The sequence below is a fragment of the Amphiprion ocellaris genome, chromosome 1 (assembly GCF_022539595.1).
Source record: "Amphiprion ocellaris isolate individual 3 ecotype Okinawa chromosome 1, ASM2253959v1, whole genome shotgun sequence".
In the NCBI taxonomy this organism is placed as follows: domain Eukaryota; kingdom Metazoa; phylum Chordata; class Actinopteri; family Pomacentridae; genus Amphiprion; species Amphiprion ocellaris.
The window spans coordinates 32,683,911-32,704,889 of record NC_072766.1 but is presented as its reverse complement, the minus strand read 5'-3'; the positions used below and the strand labels follow the sequence as shown (position 1 = coordinate 32,704,889).

The 20,979-nt window shown below is 38.9% G+C and overlaps 1 protein-coding gene across 2 annotated transcripts in view; it reads right to left on the bottom strand.

Moving 5' to 3' along the window:
• Positions 1 to 7,492: 7,492 nt before the first annotated feature.
• The window catches only part of arnt2 (aryl-hydrocarbon receptor nuclear translocator 2), a 55,284-nt gene continuing 41,797 nt past the window's right edge, over positions 7,493 to 20,979 (bottom strand). For both annotated transcript variants that reach the window (XM_023289052.3, XM_023289053.3), the window contains 9 exons: positions 19,599 to 19,673; positions 17,298 to 17,449; positions 14,597 to 14,669; positions 13,754 to 13,877; positions 13,499 to 13,601; positions 13,080 to 13,218; positions 11,705 to 11,855; positions 10,193 to 10,338; positions 7,493 to 10,079 (listed from right to left, as the gene is read on the bottom strand). In XM_023289052.3, coding sequence (XP_023144820.1) covers positions 9,981 to 10,079; positions 10,193 to 10,338; positions 11,705 to 11,855; positions 13,080 to 13,218; positions 13,499 to 13,601; positions 13,754 to 13,877; positions 14,597 to 14,669; positions 17,298 to 17,449; positions 19,599 to 19,673 — 1,062 coding nt within the window. In that variant the 3' untranslated portion in view covers positions 7,493 to 9,980. The remainder of the gene's footprint in view (positions 10,080 to 10,192; positions 10,339 to 11,704; positions 11,856 to 13,079; positions 13,219 to 13,498; positions 13,602 to 13,753; positions 13,878 to 14,596; positions 14,670 to 17,297; positions 17,450 to 19,598; positions 19,674 to 20,979) is intronic.

Below are 20,979 nucleotides of genomic sequence, written 5' to 3'. Positions count from 1 at the left end.
AGATGCTCTGATCCAATCGTCTAGCCATCACAGTCTGGCCCTTTTCAAACTTAAATGCTTACACTTGCCCATTTTTCCTGCTTCTAACACGTCAACTCTGAGGACAAAATGTCCACTTGCTGCACAATATATCCAACTCACTAACAGGTGCCACAATGATGAGATAATCAGTGTTATTCACTTCACCTGTCAGTGCTCAGAATGTTATGCTGATCGGTGTATGTGTGTGTTATGTCAGTTGTACACACTAACAATTCATCAATCTGAAACAATTCTTTGTTTTATTGTTATTTAAATGTCATTTTCTAATGAGAAGAAGCTATAACTGACACAAAGAACATTTCCATTTCCTACATGGTACCAAACCCATGATCAGTTGATTTGCTGAGGGGCCATTCTATCTCAAATCATCAATCAACCATCTCTCTTCTGCACATTTAGTTTTGTTTTTATCATTAGCTGTGGTTATTTTAAATAATAGCTATCTGTAAAACTTTAGGTTTAAATGTCAAATACTCCAAGATTTTTTCAAGTTGCTCTTTGACCTATTTCAGAACAATTTTTTTGCTCATTGAAATTTGAGGCTATGTTTTGATGACAATATCTCAAAAACTAATAATGATAAAAACTTGAAATTTTCAGGTATCCTTTATTGTGCCATTGATTCGGAATCTGCAAAATTTGAAAATGTCTGAAAATAGAAGCTAGGCCAACATTAAAAAAGTAGTTCCTAGTTATATTTAGAGAGGCATTTTGAATGCAAAATTCTGTTCCTCTTGGATCAGACTATTTACCAATACCTTTGTTTTTATTGTGCAGCCAGTGTATTTGGAGGCGATTCACAGCAGCATGATTTAAGATAGACCTGTCAGCATGGAGACATGCTGACTGCAGACAAGAATGCAGCTATGCTCCACCAACCACAGAGAACACACATACTGCATAACATCTCAGTGGTTTATGCAAATTGAGCATTATCTCAAATACACACCCACTCCAAGACATGCAGCACAGCAGAGTGTCTCTGTGATGGTTTCAGGGCCAGATGAAAGATGCCATTCAAACACTATATACAACACTTGGGTTGATACTTTTTCAAATAGACACAGTCTATTTAGCACTTATCAGCTGATTACAATCCAGCAGGAGATGTGGACTGCAGCCAGACAACAGCAACATGTAGATGCAAAGTGAAGACATCCTGAGAATGAAATTCTCTTCTCTCCCCACTCCCTGCCAGTCCTTCACAAGTGCTGTCAAGCTTAGCAAATGTCAGAGGGGAATTTAGGAGGGTAATCGTGGTGCATGTCGTGTCAGGAAAGAATGTGGGAAGCAATTTCTTTTTAAATCACTTACTGGTTTGTTCAAGAGGTGAGAATGAAGAAAGGTGTTAACGTGCCAAGCAGGAGAGGTGCCAAGAGCTGCAGTTTGTGTTTAGAAATATACATCTGAGCTTTGGCATTCCATACATACTGTAGGCAGGTTTTTAGAAAAGTTGTCATGGCTTATGTGGGGCTCATATGGTAAGTGGGAAGCTAAAATGCTACAGGATATTTAAAGTGTACACGTTATGTTTGAGAACATCTGGTGTTTAGATGAAAAACCAAAGCTAAAAGTAACTGATGGCACCTGCTCATCCATAGGTTTACTATTTCATCATCTTCATTGCATGTTAGCAGATCAAGCTGCTTTTGCCAGACCAACCAGAGCAGGTTTTCATGTGTTTTAGGGCTGATTGTTGAGCAGTGTCATGCTCGGGTCTTCAGTTACATAATTGCAGAAAAAAGTATTTGTGTGAGATTGCCAGGCATATGGCATTCCTATCTTGAGTTCCCTGACTCAAAAAGAGCTGGGAGTGGTTGTTGGTGAGGACCTGGTTAGTAAGAAAGTCTTTAAGTTTCAGTATCTGCAGAATTCCCTGGTTTGGTAATTTTGGCTTAGGTGAAGGCTTCTTTACTCTGGTTGAGATAACTTAACAGAAGCTTTTAACTCTTACTCCCAAAGTACAAAGCAGTGAAGAAAAGACCGTTACACTGCCACAGTTTCATACATTCTGTCTGTAGTCATCTCTTGGTTTGCGGTTGGACGCCTAGCTGTGTGTGTTTAGTTCATCTTCAGTTGGACAAAGAGGACATTCTGAAAGTTTCAGCTCTGTAGGGACTTGGAGTTAAAGAAATTCCAGACAGACAAATGGCCACAGAGTTGGAGTTCAGAAAACCACAGTAAGAGTTGCTGTTCGGGTTCAGTTTGACCTTCTACTTGTACACTGGTACCCTCAGGTTCTACTGTTACATTTGACATAAGTAAAAGTACTTGACATAGTCAGGTGAAGACCTTATGAATTTTAAACAGAGAACAGAAAACCCAACAGCAAAGCACCAGCGTAAAGTGTTTTGGTAAGTTGTTGGGTCACCATGAACTGTAAAAACACTTTAAATGTACCTTGGCATTGATTCTTCAAGTCTCTGTAAATCTACTGGAGGGATGGAACACCATTTTTCCAGAAGATTTTGTCTCATTTGGTGTTTTGATGATGGTGGCGGAGAGCGCTGTCTTTGCAGTGAGACTTTTCTGTATGGGGAAAAGTGAAACCAAATTATGCGAGCAAAATTCACCCCACCATCACTGCAGGGGTCAAGGGTTTGGCTTTTTCCTTTAGTTTGTCATCTGAAGAAAGGGGTCCTCTTTGATAGACGGAGTTTGGCATGGAAGTCTTGCAGCCTCCCTCCCCCATCTAGCATATAGCATGAGCTATATGCTAGATGATAGAGGAGTTTCAAAGCTTTGTCTCAGTGTATACTGGTCTACTTAAATGATTGGATTTTTTCCAGAAAGCTTGTGATACGCGACTCACATTTTCTGCTGTTTCCTTATCAGTTTCTAAGGAGGGAAAAAAATGTTTCTCTGACTTTAAGTTTGGGTACTTACTGGCTGCGTGTGAAATGTTTATACATAAACAGCAGGTGAGAGCTCCAAAGCAGGAAGGGGGTGAAGTTAATTAAAGCTGTGTCTCCCACTAACCAGTTTGCTGCTGCTAAAGTATCTGATGCTTGTTTTAAGCTGTTTATCTTCAAGCGAGCTGTGTGTCCTCCAGGAAAGGCAGAGGACCAGCAACCCGTCACAATGCTGCAAGATACCAGTGGTTTGCAGTCCTTCATCCTTTACAGTGTCTACCTTTTAATAGCAAGTTGCTCAAGATGTGACTGCCATTGTGAGAGAAACTGAAATTAATTCTGCTATTTACTGTATTCATGTTGGTGTCATCCTGGTGGTTGTCTATCCTTGTCTTCCTATTGATGGTTTGGACTTTATCACTGGGAAACAACATAGCTAGCAGCAAAATGCATCCTTCCCCTGAGGGAATTGATTTGCATGATCCTGAGTTTGAATCCGGTGACTTGGGTAAGAGACATCCAGATATGTTTACAATCAGTTTTCTGATTTGAGCTCAGGCTCATAAGCAGGGCCTGCTGGTTGACCTGTTTGACTGTTTGCTGCTGTTCTGTCTGAGGGTAGGTCGCCACCTGTAGGTATGCTAGAGAGCTGCACTAAAAAGGAGCTCAGCTGAGTCCGTACTCCTGCAGTGTCGCTGCCGTTGACCTGCAACATGCTCAGCAGCTCCAAGAGCAACATCCTGTCTACAGCCAACATCCGTTGATGTCATGAAGAAGAAGCATATTGTACAGTTACACACAATGGCGGATCAGACACACACACACACAACATGTCAGCACTAAGTGTATGACAGAGAGTAACAGTGCAGATATGCGCGTATTAAAAAAAAATCACTAAAAACACAGAATCAGTGGTTAGAGTTGAGCAGGTTTTAACAGATTTTTCAGTTTGGTCTTAAAGATTCTGATTCACCAGCATCAGTTTATGTTGTCTAGTAGGATGTTCTCTGGACTGTTAGGGAGAATAGTGATTGCCAGCATAACTTACTTTTTTGTTTATTATTCTGTATCCTCACAGTAAATGTCTTATATTTTGCTTATTTGAGGTGGTACTATGTGACCATGTTCTATAAAAAGTAACTGAACATACCGTGAGACTCTCGTCTGTTCTGTCCTCCAGTGATGTGACTCACCTTTCTGCAGTTATGTTCAGGTGTATTCTTGGAACACGTTACATCACTGTTGGCTGTGTCTACAGCTACATTCATTAGTGATTCCCACACTGGCTCAAAGAATATCACAAAAACTGAGGCCATGCACAGGTTGTACTTGAAGCTAATGCAGTTTTGGCCTTCAACGAAAACTAACACAACTAAGTGGAACAAACACAAAAACGAGAGTGAGGTGTAAAGTCAGCAATATCAGTAACACAAGCAGCCCATTGATGTGTGTTGTGTGCTGTGGAGGTGATGAATGTGCAAAAGCCAACGAAGGTGGTGCAGGTTGAACAGGAGGCTCCGTTACATCCACACATGGAATGGAGATGAACCACTCCTCCTCAGAAGTGTGTCTGCAGCTGGACTGAACACAGCTGAAAAACACTGGCTAATATTCAAATATTTGTCCTTAGACATTTTTAAATATCACATATATCCAACAACATAACAGCAAGTCACTTTAATTAAGCAAAAGTATCAAGACAGCTTTGTTGTGTAGCTCTATTAGTTGTGATTACTGAATACTGATTAGAGGGAGTTTGTCTCTGTACAGAACAAAAGGCAACACCACAGATAGATCAGTGCTTTACACAGACACACATTCAATATTTGCCTGTCAGAGCTTCTGTCTCTGTGCATCCATCTCCAAACATGTTACTACATGCATTCATATGTTCACATTTAGTAAGTCTGCTGGATGTTTTGTGTTCTGACACAGATTCCAGTTAAACTGAACTATTAAGGACAGTTTCACATAGTCCATGACTGATGGACATCTCCTGAACAATGTTCTAGTAATGGGAAATATGTTGTTAAGCTCCTTGGTATCACTCTAAATTCTGTAAATTACAGCTTAGTGTTTTGTTTGGATATCCTGCTGTGTCTTTATATATATTTATGAACAGATTTGCTGCAGTTTTGATCTGAAACAGTGCACAAAGTATATCATGGCTTTTGGGGAAGCACTTTTTAAAAACTTTTTCATAAAGAAGACAACCTATTTATTTACATACATACAATATTATGAAGCATTTCCTTTAACTTGTATATATCATTATTCCTATTAATGAGGATATGAAAACTAGGAGTGAGAAAACAAATGAAAATTGGCTGCTGCCTGCCTGCTGCCAGCTTTCAGCCTCATTGACAAACCACACTTCAATAATAGTTAAATGTGTGGGCTCCATAGTGATGAAGATACAGAAAGATAGAAATCCATCCATCTATTGATTAGCGATACATCATTTGTCCTCTGTGGGTTTGCAGTGGAGCTGCTAAAGACTCTCTCAGCTGACTAAAGGCACAGGCAGTGTACAACTCCACCAGCCCATCACAGGACCAGAGACAACAAAGTAGAAGAGTGTCAGTATTCAGGAGGTCTGAAAATTTTACAAATCATGTTTTGAGAGGAGCTCGTGTCTTATTAAGAGGAGCCCAGCTGGCTCTGGCTCCCCTTCCCACATCCATCTCCCCCTGAACTCATAATGCCCATGAACACACTGGTTTCCCATAAAGTGCTGCATGCTCTGCTGTCAGTCACTACAACATGATTTCCTCTTGTGGGCCCCTGCAGAATGATATTACTAAAACCCTTCCAATCTTAATTCAAGGGCCCCTTAACCAGTTCATGTTTCCAACTCTCAGTCATTTGAAAAAAATAAAAAAAGTGTCAAAGAGACCAAAAAGACTAAGCGCCATCATAATGGATGATAAATTCATACACTGCAGTCAAGAGGCTTTTTCACAACCCAACAACCCGAAAGTTCTGTGAATGATGTTGGCTGAGCTATACAGCATCAGTAAATAGTTTGATATTCAGAAACAAAGCCAGTAGACAGGGGTTTCCTCATTAGGAAGGTACTATTTTATTTTATTCATTTGTTTTTATTTTTTAATCATGACCACAATCATTAGCAAACATTAACTAAGCAGTTTTATTACTTCACCAAACCTATGTTGTTAATGTTAAGGCCACTATAAAATATTTTGATTGCACAGTGGCTCGGTGGTTAGCACCGTCACCTCACAGCTAAAAGATCCCTGGTTTGTGTCAGCCTGAGATCTTTCTGCATGGAGTTTGCATGTTCTCCCTGTGCATGCGTGGGTTTTCACCAGGTTCTCCGGTTTCCCACCACAGTAAGAGTAGCTCCAAGGTGGCTTCATTTCATTAGGGTCCACAGAGTCTTTACATGTAGATGGCCATTAGACTGAAATGCATGAGTTGAGCTAAAATAAGAATCAACTCAAGACTGTTATCTTGAATCTATTTTTTATTTTTTTTTGGTGAGGGTTGAATAGACAAAGTGTAGCTATTATACAGCCATGGAAAAAAATATTAGACCACCCTTGTTTTCTTCAATTTCTTGTTCATTTTAATGCCTGGTACAACTAAAGTTATATTACCTGAAGAATACAATGAACACGACAAAAAAATGCAGCTGATTATAAAATACTTCATGTCCTATTTGACATGCTTAAGCTTAGTTGTATTCCCATCTCATGTCATCAGCACTGCACATGCAAAGGCCTAAAGTGGTTTCCTGCTTACATTCAAGCTGCAGCACAACTCAGAAGTTATCAGCTCTCCCATAATGTCTAAAACAAAAGACTTATGTGACACCACAAAGGCAGCCATCTTGGCACTGCTGGAAATTGGCATGAGTGAGACCAGCTAGCGAAAAAACTGAAGATCTCCAAGACAGCCGTTCATTACGTGCAATCAAGTACTAACTCCTGTGTGTATCATGTAACTAAAACAGACAGAAAACAGGGAATGCCTAAAAGCTGTTTTTGGCAGTACAGTGCCACAGATATTGATGTAAGAACTGAAGTGATTTTGGTTATTATCAAGAAAATCATGGAAAATCAGCTCTTAAACTCTTATGAGCTATTTTTGTTGACATTACATGTGTCCAAACAAATGTACCTTTCGTAGTTTAAGGGTGGTCTAATGTTTTTTCCATGACTGTACAGTAAAACACAGACAATTTCGAATTAATTTTGATGTAATTAAAGCGCACTGAAACTTTCAGGAGCTGTTCATGCTTGGCAACTGGTCATATACAACGTATGTTACACTGTGGTTCAACTTGTGTAAGCCCAGTCTCATCCATAACATGTTCTGAACAGAACTGAGTTTTGAAGTCAGCCTGAACTTATTTATAAAATGAATTGTGAATCTATGGAGTTCTGTTGGTTGTGTTGTAAATGTTTTGTGTCAAAGTCATGCAAGTGTTGACATAGTTATGTCTAAAATTGTTGCTGCTGTGCTGACCTATTAATAAAAAACTAACATGAAAACCAGGTCATGTTGAAAGATTTTACCCTTCATAAAGTTCTGATTGTGAAATATGCCTGAATAACAGAAGACTAAACTTTGAATGGAAGCCACATAAACAAAAAGAATTTATTGTCACAAGCACAATTTGTTACACAAAAGTAAAGGGTCACATTTACACAATTTATACAAGTCTAGAACTCAATGTACAATTAATCATCTAACTAAATACCAATCGTTAAATACGTACTCACATTGCACACAATATCGTTAAAACTACACAAAAATGTACTGTGTGAAATTAACACGAGTTGACATAAAAATCACATTATTTACAAAAAACATCAATTTGAGATCTTTAGCAAAAGGACTCCAATGTCTGAAGGATCTCTCATCTGTCAGAGACATTATACAATCTATCATGTAAAAGCTCCCCAACTAGAAAGTATTATTCAGTCTCTTAATTGTTGAAAAGATTATAAAGTAATAAAGTCAAGTAGCGAGAGCTGAAGAACACCAAATATACTAGTAAATACTGCGCTTTGCTTGGACGGTATGGCAGTTCTTCCCTTTAAAAGCAGGCTGGTGTGATTAGCGGTTAGCTTCATGAAGTGCACTTTAAGCCTTAGCTTAGCAACTGTCTGCAATGACTTTTTTGCAAAAAAGAAAGTTGTTTCATTTATACATAGAATCCTTCTATACTGGCTTAAAGTTATTTTCTAGAGTTCAGGACATTACTACATATAGGATACACAATAAGGTTGATGGACAGAAATATGACAGCAGTAGGTGGAGATGAGCAGCTTCTCCTCTCCTGCTACTGTTTAGCGGTCGGTGATGGTGTGCAAAAAGCGGCACCAGACAGATGGAGGTGTAAATCTTGAACACTTACATATATCTTAGTGTGTGTTCATGCCAACAGGTAGTGTTGGTACTTCTTGTAAATTTACATCAATAGCGTCGTTAATTGGTGCTCTCTACAGTCGGTCCAGGTGGGAACCAGAGAGGGACCGCTCTCCTACTGGTCTACGATCAAGCAAGGGCCACGCTGTCAAAATAAAAACCAGGACCTCAAATCTACAAGTAGAACTGTGCATACAGTCTTTGACTGAGGTTGCTGCGGGTCCACTTTGTTCTGCGTTTTGTCTCAGGTACAAATGGGTGTCAACATGACTGAACACAAAGCATTCTTGTTAGTTGAAAGCATTTTCCTGATAACTAAAAGCAACATGTGTCACGTTGAATGTCAATACATGCAAGCTGTGATGGCCCTCATGGATTTTAGCAGGTCAAATGTGCCACCTCATGTATGTTATTTCCAAACTGCAGTCTAAACTACATGCCCATCTGTTGTCCTCTGTCCTCACACTACAATATAATCATGTTTGAAAGTAAAAGGGCTGTTAGTGCACCAGTTACTACAGTGTGATGATCACTGAGTGGGACTGCGGGTCTGTGATGAGGCCTACAGCAGCATGTGGGTGATCTCAGGTCTGTAGGATTGTGTCACAAGTGTAGAGATATACATATTGCAAAAACAAACAAACAAAAAACAAAACAAAACAAATAATCTTCCACTTGCCCAGAGCCCACCAATGGTTACAATACCTCTGGACAACTGTAAGTGGAGTAGTGCTATTTCTTCAGTAGATAAATTATGATTAATCTCCATAGTTTTACCTTCTCTGGCTAAAACTGCAGCATGTTTCAACTGTCTAAAGCCATTACGAAGCTAAAACAACATGAAAAGGATCTGACACTTCAAATGTCATATGCAAGTCAGACTGCATTACGGCATTAACTGATGTTGGGAAATTAATGCAATGCAGCAATTGTACATTTATAATATAATCACCCTGTTTCTTAAAATGTAGCAAAGGTTGTTGAAAGCAGTTTATGTTTTGCTTAGTTTTTGCTCAGATGTACTTGTTCCATCCTGAAAGCAAAACCTTGAAAACAAAAAACAAAAAACCTCCCAGCTGCAGCAGATGTGGACACAGTAGCAGCTTTCTATCACTGGCTACTACTCATGCACATTAGGCATCTGCATGGATGGACAGTCATAAATAATGTGAATACTGTAGATGTAGGAACACATTTGAAATGTTTTGTTTTATCAAATCTTAAAGAGTGGAAGTGTAAAATGATAATACTGACACTAGTCTATGCATACACTGACAGAAAATGTGATCACCGGGCTGGTCTTGCTGATGCCGACCGCAGAGAGCGTCTCCCTGACCTACATGCCACAGGCCGATTCATTTGTTCAGAGAGCTTCAAACAGTGCCCGTTAAGACAAAGAGCTGATGACAGCGGACTGATGGCGGTCCTTCCACATGACGGGAGCGTTCGTCTTGGCAGCGATGAGGTATGTGTATGTTCACAGATACATACTGCAGGCCTTGGAGCCCAAACATTAGTGCACTGTGTGTGTTTGTATGCGTGCAAATGGTAAGTTCACCCAGACATTCACCGTGCTGCACATGGATGTGTGTTGGTGATCCAGTTATACATAAAATGAGACAGAACATCAGAGATAAATGCAAACATCAGTCCAGTTTTGGAAGGGAGAGCGATGGAGAGAGGAAGTTATTACTCAGAGAAGGGTGGGAACATGCCGAGGTCGGCAAAGTCCTCAATGTTGTAGTTTGCTGTTCCCTGCGTGGGATCTCCAGCCATGGGTAACATGTCCTGCAGAGACACAGAGAGGAGGGGAGGGGGTCAGACAGGTCAGCTGGAAGATGCTCTGACAGACTAAACCACTAGACCAGAAGCAGCAGAGTGTTTGTCAGTGTCCATCATACCTGAAAGACTTCTGTCTGGCTGGGGTTGGGATGTGTGTGTTGTTCTCCGGCCTGCTGAGAGTGATGCTGGTTCTGCCACTGGGACCAGACCTCACTGGGACGACCCTGGAACTGGGCTCCACTTTGACTGCTTTCCCCCGACACATCTGGAAACATACAATCATTCACGAAAACAGCTCTTCAAAAAAAAAAAAATCATCATAATAAAATAATATCTTAAATAAAAGCAGCACAGTGACTGACATCAGTTTTCTGATCTCCATCTGAGCATCTAATCATAACTGTTTTATGGACTGTTAACATTATTATCTGCAGCTCACACACTACTGCTGTTATCCTGTTTCAAATTACTATTTTTTAATGTGTGTCTTCATCAGTTTGTACATGAAACTTTTTATTGAATCCAATTAAATAATTAAGACAATCTCATTTATTTGTGACATTTAAAACATGGTTATTTGATCAACTCCTTTCTGCAAAGGGCAACATTTCTCATGTTGTCTGCTGTAGAATGGTCAGACGGTTCCTTAGTTCTTCACTTAATATTCAGCACTGGTTTCTATTAGTCTCATATACTTAAATTTAAAGTAAAGAAAGTAAAATTCTGAACTAGTTCAAAACATCAAACATTTCATACGAGTGCTAACTGTCTGGGGTTAACAATCATTTTAGTGTGGCTCTAATAGCAGTAAAATTAGCAGTCGAGGCAGTTATACTGTGGGTTTTAATGGGATTCTTTCTGTAATTACCATAATGCTTTTTCCACAGGAGCTTCTTTTCTTAACCAAATGGAAAAAAAGGCACTTTACTGTAACCGTACTATAGAATGTACAAAGTGGAATGAATGTCTCTGTAGACACAGACATAGTCTAGAAAAAAATAATCCCATTGCATTCCACGTCTTCTGCTGCCTGCTGTCTGGACGTGTTGCAACTGCACAATTTTTACAACAGGTTTAATAACATCAGTATCTCTGGTTCATAGTAAAAAGATGAAGATGAGATGAAGGCACACAGATGAAGAAAGCACTACCCCCACCTTATCAAAAGGGCTTCATGATAATTAGTATTATTGTCTGATGTGGAATCCTGGCACAATGATACAATCATATGGCTGCTGCATTTTACATAATTGATTCCAAGTCACTTAGAATTCGGGATCAACTAGTCACTGAGACTTTTTGTTATGCTGATCCAGAAAATTGTGTAATTTAAACAATGAAATACTTCAAATCCCATTTTTGATTCACATTTGTTTTACTGTGATATATAGTAATTTGTATTTTTATTAACATAGTGCTATTACCAGTCTCAATCCTTTTCTTCTCCAGAACAGAATCTGTCCTTACTTACTAACTTGTAGTTAATTCCATTTTGTTTTCAAACAGAGAGAGAGTGACACAGAGACATCTGCACCAAGTATCACTGTCCTGCTCCCCATACCACACAGGTGAGATGCTACAACAGATTACCCAGTATTAAAAAGAGTGAAAGACAGGAGAGGAGGGCTCACCAAAAGCTGTGCTGCGGTTGGTCAGTCCTGAGTAGGCGTTGCCACTGGGAGAGGAAGTGGCTGGGGACGACAAGGGACTGTAGGAGGCCGGGTCAGTCTGGTAGCTGTGGCCAGAACCAATACCAAATGGACTGGACTGGGCTTTGTTGGACTGGAGAACACATACACAGAAAAATTATGTAGCATTATGGGTGTAAGAAATGTTGAAAATATGTGTGTAACTATGACATGAAATACTGCTGGTTATTTTGCTTACATATTTATGCTTTCTGTAAACATGAAATTGGTAAAAACTCTATTTTTAAGATTGAACTTTCTCATCAACAACATTAATTAAATGAATGTCCATTTATCCAGCATATTATTTCCATGAGTTTGGAGGGAAATTACAGTCAAACTTGCTTCATCAAAGGAAGAGAGTAAACACATTAAAGAGAATTTAATACACTTTTAATTCGTTAACAATGAAGGCAGCATTCTGTTGCACAAACAGGGGGCTTTGGGGAATGTTGTTGGTTACTCGCTTCAGTGTAAGGGATGGAATCAGAGTTACAAAAGTTCTATGTATGTTCTGTCGCAGTTTGACAACAGAGGCTTTGAGGCATTTCAGAGAAATGTATAACTATAAAGAAGCCACCTACATGGTTTCTGTTTCTGTTTGCCACTTTTCTGAAGTTGCGCCTGCACAGGTAGTTGGCAGCGGTCAGAAACCGGGATACAATGTATACATGCAACAGTATCCTAGTTTGTTTCTGAGCACAACAGCTAGCAAAATAAAGTTTCTTAAACCTGAGATGAGGACTTACTGAGGTTTATGAGATCAGAGTATGATGTTTACTTGCTTAAACAAAAAAATGGAACACTTTAACTGAATCATAGCCAGGATAATCAGGTCTATGTAAACACAGTTACTGTTTTCAACAACACTGTCAGCAAATTGGATTTTTCAATATTGGGCAACTGCACATTGAATAATTTTATCCGGGCTTTTCAGGGCATGTGGAAACCCAGTGTTTACAGTGTTGAAAACATTCAACCAGCTTTTCCAATCATATCATCTGGCTCTATTTATTTTGATACTTTAGAGGTTACTAAACAAAGAACTTCAAGAATTCAGTCTGGTGGAATGACCTGATAAGTGGTGCAGTGTGTGTGGAAGACAGATGAGCCTGTTCAGAAACACATGCTGTGCACATTCCTTTAGCAAGTTTGTAAAACTGACACACAAAATATGGCAAGTATGACAGGTCCATCTGTTAACAGGCACCAGAGACTGGACAAAAATGAGTTTGAATTCGGCAAAACCATAGTGTATGTGTGTGTATGTGTGTGTATGTTGTGTGTGTGTGTGTGTGTGTGTGTGTGTGTGCGTTACTTGTCCAGAGAAGGGGGGTCGGTTGCCTGACCATGCCACTTGGCCTGGGTTAAGCTGTCTTGAGATTTGAGCTAGATTCTGATTAGATGAGCCAGCTGGCTGGATGTCGTTCACACCAGGGACATGGATCACAGAGGAACTGCACAGACACACAGACACACACACACAGACACACACACAGACACACACAGACACACACACACACACACACACACCCACACACACACGCGCGCACACACACACACACACACACACACACACACACACACACACACACACACACACACCACCAAACATAAAGGAAATAGTGAAATATGCAGCTCAGTCAGCCGTCACTTTTCTCAAGAGGCCATCGGATGAAACCTGCTGTAATTTAATCATGTAATTACATGCACTAACACGCGTCTCATGACATGTACCTGAAACTTTTGCCAGAGTGTCCCTGCTGGAAGGGAGAGCTCTGGGAGTAGATCTGCTGGCCTCCAGCTGTAGAGGAGGGAACCATCATCTTTTTGTCTCCCGCTACACACACAAGAACACACACCAGGGTCAGAAATGCAGAAAAAAACTGAGACAAAAGGTGAAAGAGAGAAATATACAGTTAAACAAGCAACACTAAATACACACATTCTTTTGTGTGTGTGTGTGTGTGTGTGTGTGTGTGTGTGTCATACATCCAGAAATGCTGGTGTACATCTCAGCAAAGCGTGGGTCTCTCTCCTGAGAGAACAGGGCTTCTGTCTTGTCGATGTTCTTTCCCGCCTCATGGACTCCACTGCTGACGCTGGCCACAGGTACCTGATGTTTAGGATAAATTTTGATGTTAGAAGAGGATTTGACTACATATTAAAACATACAATCTGCACGTATGCCCAGATACAAATTAAACAGATGTCTCACAAGCTGGACTTACATCTAAATAATTCACATGTGAACTGGAAGGGTCAGCCAAGAAGCCAAGCCAAAAGAATAAAATGAAACTGCCATCTCAGAGTTGTATGATTCTGTCAACCCAATAAGGGGCAATTTACATCCATGTCTCTCCAGACTCATATAATAAATGTGCTGAAGACTATGAAGTGTGTAAGTTGATTAAAAGAAACAGCAGAGTCAGATTTCTTGTATGTGTTTACAACCTTGGCCAATAAGACAGTGGATAAAACTTTAAATATGGATGGTGTTTTGCGTGTTTTGACTCTGACTCATTGTAAAAAGATTTTGTTCATCATTAAACTCCTGAAAAATCTACATCATGTGAAAGTATAAAGAACAGCATTGACATCTACTGTGTTCTGCTTCATACCAACTCTTGGTATACACTAATACATTGTCATTCAATATACAAGAAAAATCTTTTCACAAATACAAGACACGTAAGTGTGCTGTACATCACCTTCAAAGTTGTTGATTTTTTCATAATTCTATCAAATTATTTCAGCTGAAATTAAATAGATTCTGCAAATACGTTCCTAGCCAGTTAACTGGGCTTATGGAATAGTTGTAAAGGACAAGGTTACCTGGGAAAGATCGTAGGCAGTCAGTCCATCTCTCTGGTGAACCTCTAGCTCTGCCTGCTGCTGCTGCAACTGCCTGCAAAGCAAAATACACCATATACATGATCAGCACCTCCGACTGCAAATAGACATAAACAGTGCTTTACTGAACTGAAGCTCCTGTAAATATAAATTCAATATAAGGAGAAAACCAATATAATGAATAGGCAATTAGTTCAAATTAACTTGATATGACAAAAATAATGATAGACAGGTTTAAACAGGAGGTAGTAGCTGAACAACAGTGAGCAGGGGAAGAGTGTAGCCTGCAGAAGAAGCATCAACCTAATCAGGCATGTGCACATTTGTGTGTAATACAAATACAGAAAAATGTAATTCACACAAAATCAAAAAATTCTGTAATATGTCTGCACTGGGGCAATGACAGAGAATGGGCTGAACAAAGTGACGTTTAAAGGCAAACAGTAATACTCCAAAGTAGGATGAAGTCCCTGCTAAAGTCAGGCATAAAGTCATGAAGTACAAATTTGACACAGAAGAAGCATAACCTGGGCTACCTGAATAGCATGTGTTCTAGCAAATTTAATAGAGAGCAGTGAGGGTTGAGGAGCATGCTGCCACAGCAGGCCAGGTTTACCGACTAATACTCATGGTCAGTGATGCCACAACAAGTTTTGCAGTATGTCCAGAACATGTCAGTTGTGTTCAGCTGCTGCACAAAGACAGCACAGGAGAAGCGTCGGACCTTTCAGCAGAAGTACCTCAGATTCCAAGTTTTCAAATCAAGCCAGCTACTCGCCTTTCTAATTATCACTTTGGATTAGCATATTAGCAGTAAACTGTATCTGAAGTGGCAATTTAAATGTAGAGGCTGTCAAAGAGGCAGGGGCCAAAAACGCTGCTTTTTCGGAGCAGGTGGGGCATGTCTGCGGTGAATTTATTTCACTTTAAAATTAATTTTAAAAGAAAGCAAAATGCTAGTAAGAAAAACACAGTACACAGATGACAACATTTTAAACTGGAAAGATCAAATGGAAGGTTTGAAAAAAGTCTGGGCAATTTAGGAAGTGCAACAGATTACAGCAAACATGATGAAACATGACACACTTTGCCAATTATACTTTAACTTCTCAGTCATATCTATAAAGAAACAGTAAAAGTCCACCATTAGAAGTGAAAAAATATTTAAAATAATTCGTCATTCCATGGACAAAAAACTTTGGTGGGTTGTCATATCCAAAAAAATATCCATAAGAATACATTTTGAGTCCAATTATAGTGCCAACAATACAACAGTATGTGCAACAATAAGTTAATATTAACACAGTGCTAGGGACAAGTGCATAACTTGGCAATCACTAGAATCACTACTTCTTTGGTATATGCACTGCTATCACAACTGTTACTGAAGACTCTCACAGAGTGTAATGCACTGAGGTCATGGACCTCATTTAGAATACTTCTGCTTCCACTGCCACACAAGTTATTCACATATTCATAATGACTAGCACTACTGATGCATCTGATTACCTGCCAGTATGAAAAGGTTTCACGAGATAAGAAGTAATCAGTGGTACATACATGTTTTATGACTCAGATGTAAGTTCTTCACTTATTCAGTGTTTACCTTTTTTAGCATTTACTATTTTTTCACATTTTCTACTGTGTTCCCTAAACAACATATGCCTGAAAGCTATGAGCTGTATGTTGATACTGTTAATTGGCTGAGCTCATGGCAGTCCTTATTCTGATGAGTTCATCCAGGTGGAACAGTATATACAGTTGGAGTGTATAAGCCTCTGAACTCATGTTGATCAGCGCTCAGATGAAGGGCTGTGTCTATTCACTTAACGTGCACATAATTCCCTTAACTGAACCAACAGTGAGCCCTCTGCCCTCTTCTGTCAAACAAGTCTGTGTGCTACTGGTTGTTTAGAAATCTGTGCCAACAGTTCCACAACCAATTACATATGAAGTGGATTTAATTCCAGTGCACATAGGTACTGTTCATGTCATGATAATAAAGCTCCAAGTTTACTGTACACTCCTGAATTCACACACCAACCTTCCCTGCTAGCCTCCCTGCATCTTTTCTCTGCTGATTCAAGGCGTCAGTGTTTAATGAGATGGTACTGCAGACTTCATACTTACAGAACATCAACACCAGTTGAATGCCCTTTCTAACAAGGAAGAGGCAATTAAATTTTGTATACTAAACCTCGATTGATTTTATTAAGTCTGTTCTCTTACTTGACTCACCAAATGTTTATGTTTGAAGTTATTGTACTGTTTTGTATTGTACTGTTTATAGGAAATCCTAATAACACTTATAGTACAAAGTTATTATTTGTTGAACACACAGGTTACAAAATGATGAAGAAAAGCCTTCTAAACTCTCTGATATTAAGCATGGTTAACCAAAAATAATGCTGTTTGCCTAAGAGTCTTGTTATTTTATCTCCGCTACTGCAAAGTTTACACTTGTTGACGTCAATTAATTTGATATTTAAAGAAGTAAATGTGATGAAAGCTCTGAGTTTCACACAGTGTGTCCCATGTTGGAAATCTCGTAAAAGAAATAAAAGTCAGAAGTCATCATTAATGCATCCACTTGCATTCTTTGTCCACCAGTGTGGCAGCTGCTTGAAGCAGTGAATAAAATGAAAAAAATAAAGATAAAAAATGTGGCGTATGAAAAACCTACTTGACATTGGTGTTGGTGCAGATGATGTACTCTATCTCATCAGAGTATGGGTTCTGGAAGGTGAAACTGCTGGTTCGGATTAGCATCCACTCCCTGTTTTTCATCCGGAAACGATACATCACTGACAGGACCTGACCCTTCAATTTCACCACCTGCAGAGGTAGAAAAAGCACCGATTAATACCTTTATATTATGTCTTATTTATCCAGCTAAGTTATAATATGTTTTCCTTTTTATTATTATAAGATTTTATTCATATTTCTCAATATGTCCAATGCACACTTCCCACATCAGCAAAATGAATGAACCCTCTATTACTAAACAAAAGCAAAATATGGAGCAAATCTTACACATTTTGCTATATTCCCAGAATGTATGAATTAACAAATCTGCAATCCCACACTAAAATGATTCTCTGACATATTTTAACCATATTTAATAACCCAATCTCTTTAATAGTAAGTTATGTATATTATTGTATATATTAGATAAATCCACATTTTCATTGACCATAATATCACCTCATTAAATCCCATCTTAAATCTTTTTCCTTAAATCTTGGATCCACAAAGGTACTCCACATTGCAGCAAATGATGATTTATGCAGAATCCAGTAAAGGTTACCTGTTAGTATATTTCCTGTTTCTGAATTAAAAGTAATTTCGTCTAAAATGCTCTCTCTCAATTGACACCTTCTCTGCTCACTGCAGAAACCTCTGGCTGTCATCCACATAACACAGTCTGCTGTCTAAATGATTAGAGTTTGGTATAAATTTCTTGCATATATCCACAAAATTCTTCATCAGGCTGACCAAATTTATTTTGCAGATCGGTTTCAAGTTTTTATTCATTAAATCATTAACAGGTTCTATACTTCCATCTCTGAGGTACTGATATTGAAGTCTTGTTTGCCAGCCAGATCAAACGCACCAGATAATCAGATCAAATTAACTACAAAACAATTCAAGATAAACCCTGCACCTTGATCAAATCTACTAAACTAGATACCTGCATAAAAATCAACACCCAAAATCAAATAAAGCAGTTGGCCAGATCTACTAAACAATGCAAAGACCAAATAAAGCTGAGACGAAGGTTTGCTTCCCACTCCAGTATATGATAGCGTTCATCTAAATTTAAAAAACACTTTAAAGATAAAGACCATTTTGATTCTTTGCATAACTCTATGCTCTCTAACACTCTTTTTAACAGAGACGATTTCTTCTTAGTTAGACCACAAATTTAACTAAGGATTTGAAGAAAGAGCACCGCAGAATATGGGAACAAGGCGAATCCCAAAATCTTCCTTACTTGTCCTTATCTTAACAAATGCTCATGATTTTAAATCGGACCTGCCTTCTTTGAATGTACACAGATACACACATTGGCTGACTCTAATTTATAAGGCTCTTTTAGGCTTAATTCCTCCCAGTTTGTGGACTGTATTACAAAGAACAAACAGTTGTTATGCCTTACAATCCTGCACTACTCGTGTTTTATCTGTTACTCGTGTAAGAACTGAATTTGGAAAAAGAGCTTTCAGCTTTGCTACCCCCTCGGCATGGAATACCTTACAGACGGAACTGAAACTGAATTTATTCCACTTGGAGCTTCCGTTCTATCCTGAGGGACAGACAGCCTGAGACCACTAAACAGCACATGCGCTTTTAAATCTTAAATTGTTGCTTGTTGTCTGTGTTACAGCTCCCGCATTTTTAATTGTAAAACACTTTTGCAACTTCAAAATTGCATGTTTTAAATTATACTGTCACCTCCTTGTAATTGTTTTTATGACATGTGCTGCTGACCTCTTGGCCAGGTCACCCTTGTGACAGAGATCCTGATCTCAATAGGTTTTATCTGGTTAAATAAAGATTAAATTTAAAAAAAACAAGCCTGCTCTCAAAAGCTTCCTCTGCTGATGTGAAACAAATACAGGAGAATGTCTAGCTGGGTCTTACTGAAATCACATGTAAGGATACTTCCCAAAGTCTAAATGGAAATGTCCAGATGTCCAAAGGTGAGATGCAAAGCCAATAGGATGCTGAGTTTCTTTGTTTTTACAAACATACGCGCAAGCAGTTCTTCTTATGACACTGAACAAGAAAAAATAGCTTCCTGTCAGTCCTGTGTAGCAATTTAAATCTCCACTACAAGACAACACCTGAGCTGACAGCAGTTCTTCAGTATGCTTTATTATTTTTTTCCTCTATGTTTTAACCCCATGGTCTGTGTAGCTGTCAACTTTTCAACTGCCACATACAGAAAAACCTTTAAGTTAATGCTTCAGTCCAGTCTTACCTGTTGGAAACTTTCTCTCAGGTGACTCTGGTCTTCAGGATGGCAGAACTCTAAAATATCTTTCCCCAGTAAGTCCTGCAAGACAGGACAACAGTTCAATGATGAAAATCTATCCTTGTCAAACAAAGGATTTTATATAATAAGCAATATTAAGTATATCAAATACCAACAAAAATAAAACACAAACATATTTCATACTATATATTTAATCCTACAGTCAGACTGTTCTGTCCACAAATTAGTTTCTTCTGTTAAATAAATTGATTGTGATGACCAAAAGGATGATAGTTTAGCAACAGCTGGAGCATTTAGACTTGATACACAGGTAGATATCTACTCTATTCATTCTATGGGGATATCAGGTGTCCTGTCGCTCACACCATGTAGATGAATAAAAATACACAACAAGCGATCAATAACACATGACAATACATCACACAATAGGTAATACAGACGCAGGAAACAAAATACATAACAAAACAGGTAATGCAATTGGGTAAAGTATAACTGCACAGATGACAACCCAGTTCAGGTGTGCTTTAGGTCACAGTGTATATTAGCACAGAGCTCCTTCGTGTCAACTGAGAAATAAAATGCCAAGAGCTAAAATTACAAAGCACTGGTGTTTTTAGGGAATTAAGTAGTCCACTTTCCTCTTAAAAACATATTAAATTCCATCATTTTTGGGCAACTAGAGCATGATTTCCAGCAAACACTCTTAGTAGCACAGACAGGGACTGCAGGGGACTTCCTCTCCAATCCTCTGTAGAAATGTGGAGCACCAGATGGTAGCAGATGCTAACAAAGTCATGGACATTAATAGAGCTACAGACAGTTTTTTATTTCAGTTTTTAGCAGGGCTCTTCCCTTTACTGTGTTTGTGCTGGATACACTGTTTGGACTTAAAATTAATAAATCAAAAACACAGGCAATCTGGCAACCCTGAGATCTGCCTTCAATATTGGGAATCACTGAAATCATACAGAAGAACACTCCGAAGTAAAAGAGAGCAACATATGCAACATCAACTTAATACAACTGAAGAGTCTATTAACTCAAATAATTTATGGAAAAATGGCATTCTTTCAGCAAATCATACAAGGAAAAACACTTTAACAACTGGTACAGTCTCAATACACTGAAATCATCTCAAATTAATCTCTTTAACAGATAACAAATCCTAGAATCAGTGGTTAAAGACAATGAGAACCCTCAAGATTATCATATCATTGAAGCAGAGCAACTGGCTAAAATCCCGGCCCTAAAACAATAAAAAACTAGCGGTCCTGATGGTATTTTACATAAATTGCTAAAATTCAGCAACCATAGGTTTGTAAGAATAGGCCCAGTGTAGCATGCAGAGGAACATAATGTGTACTCG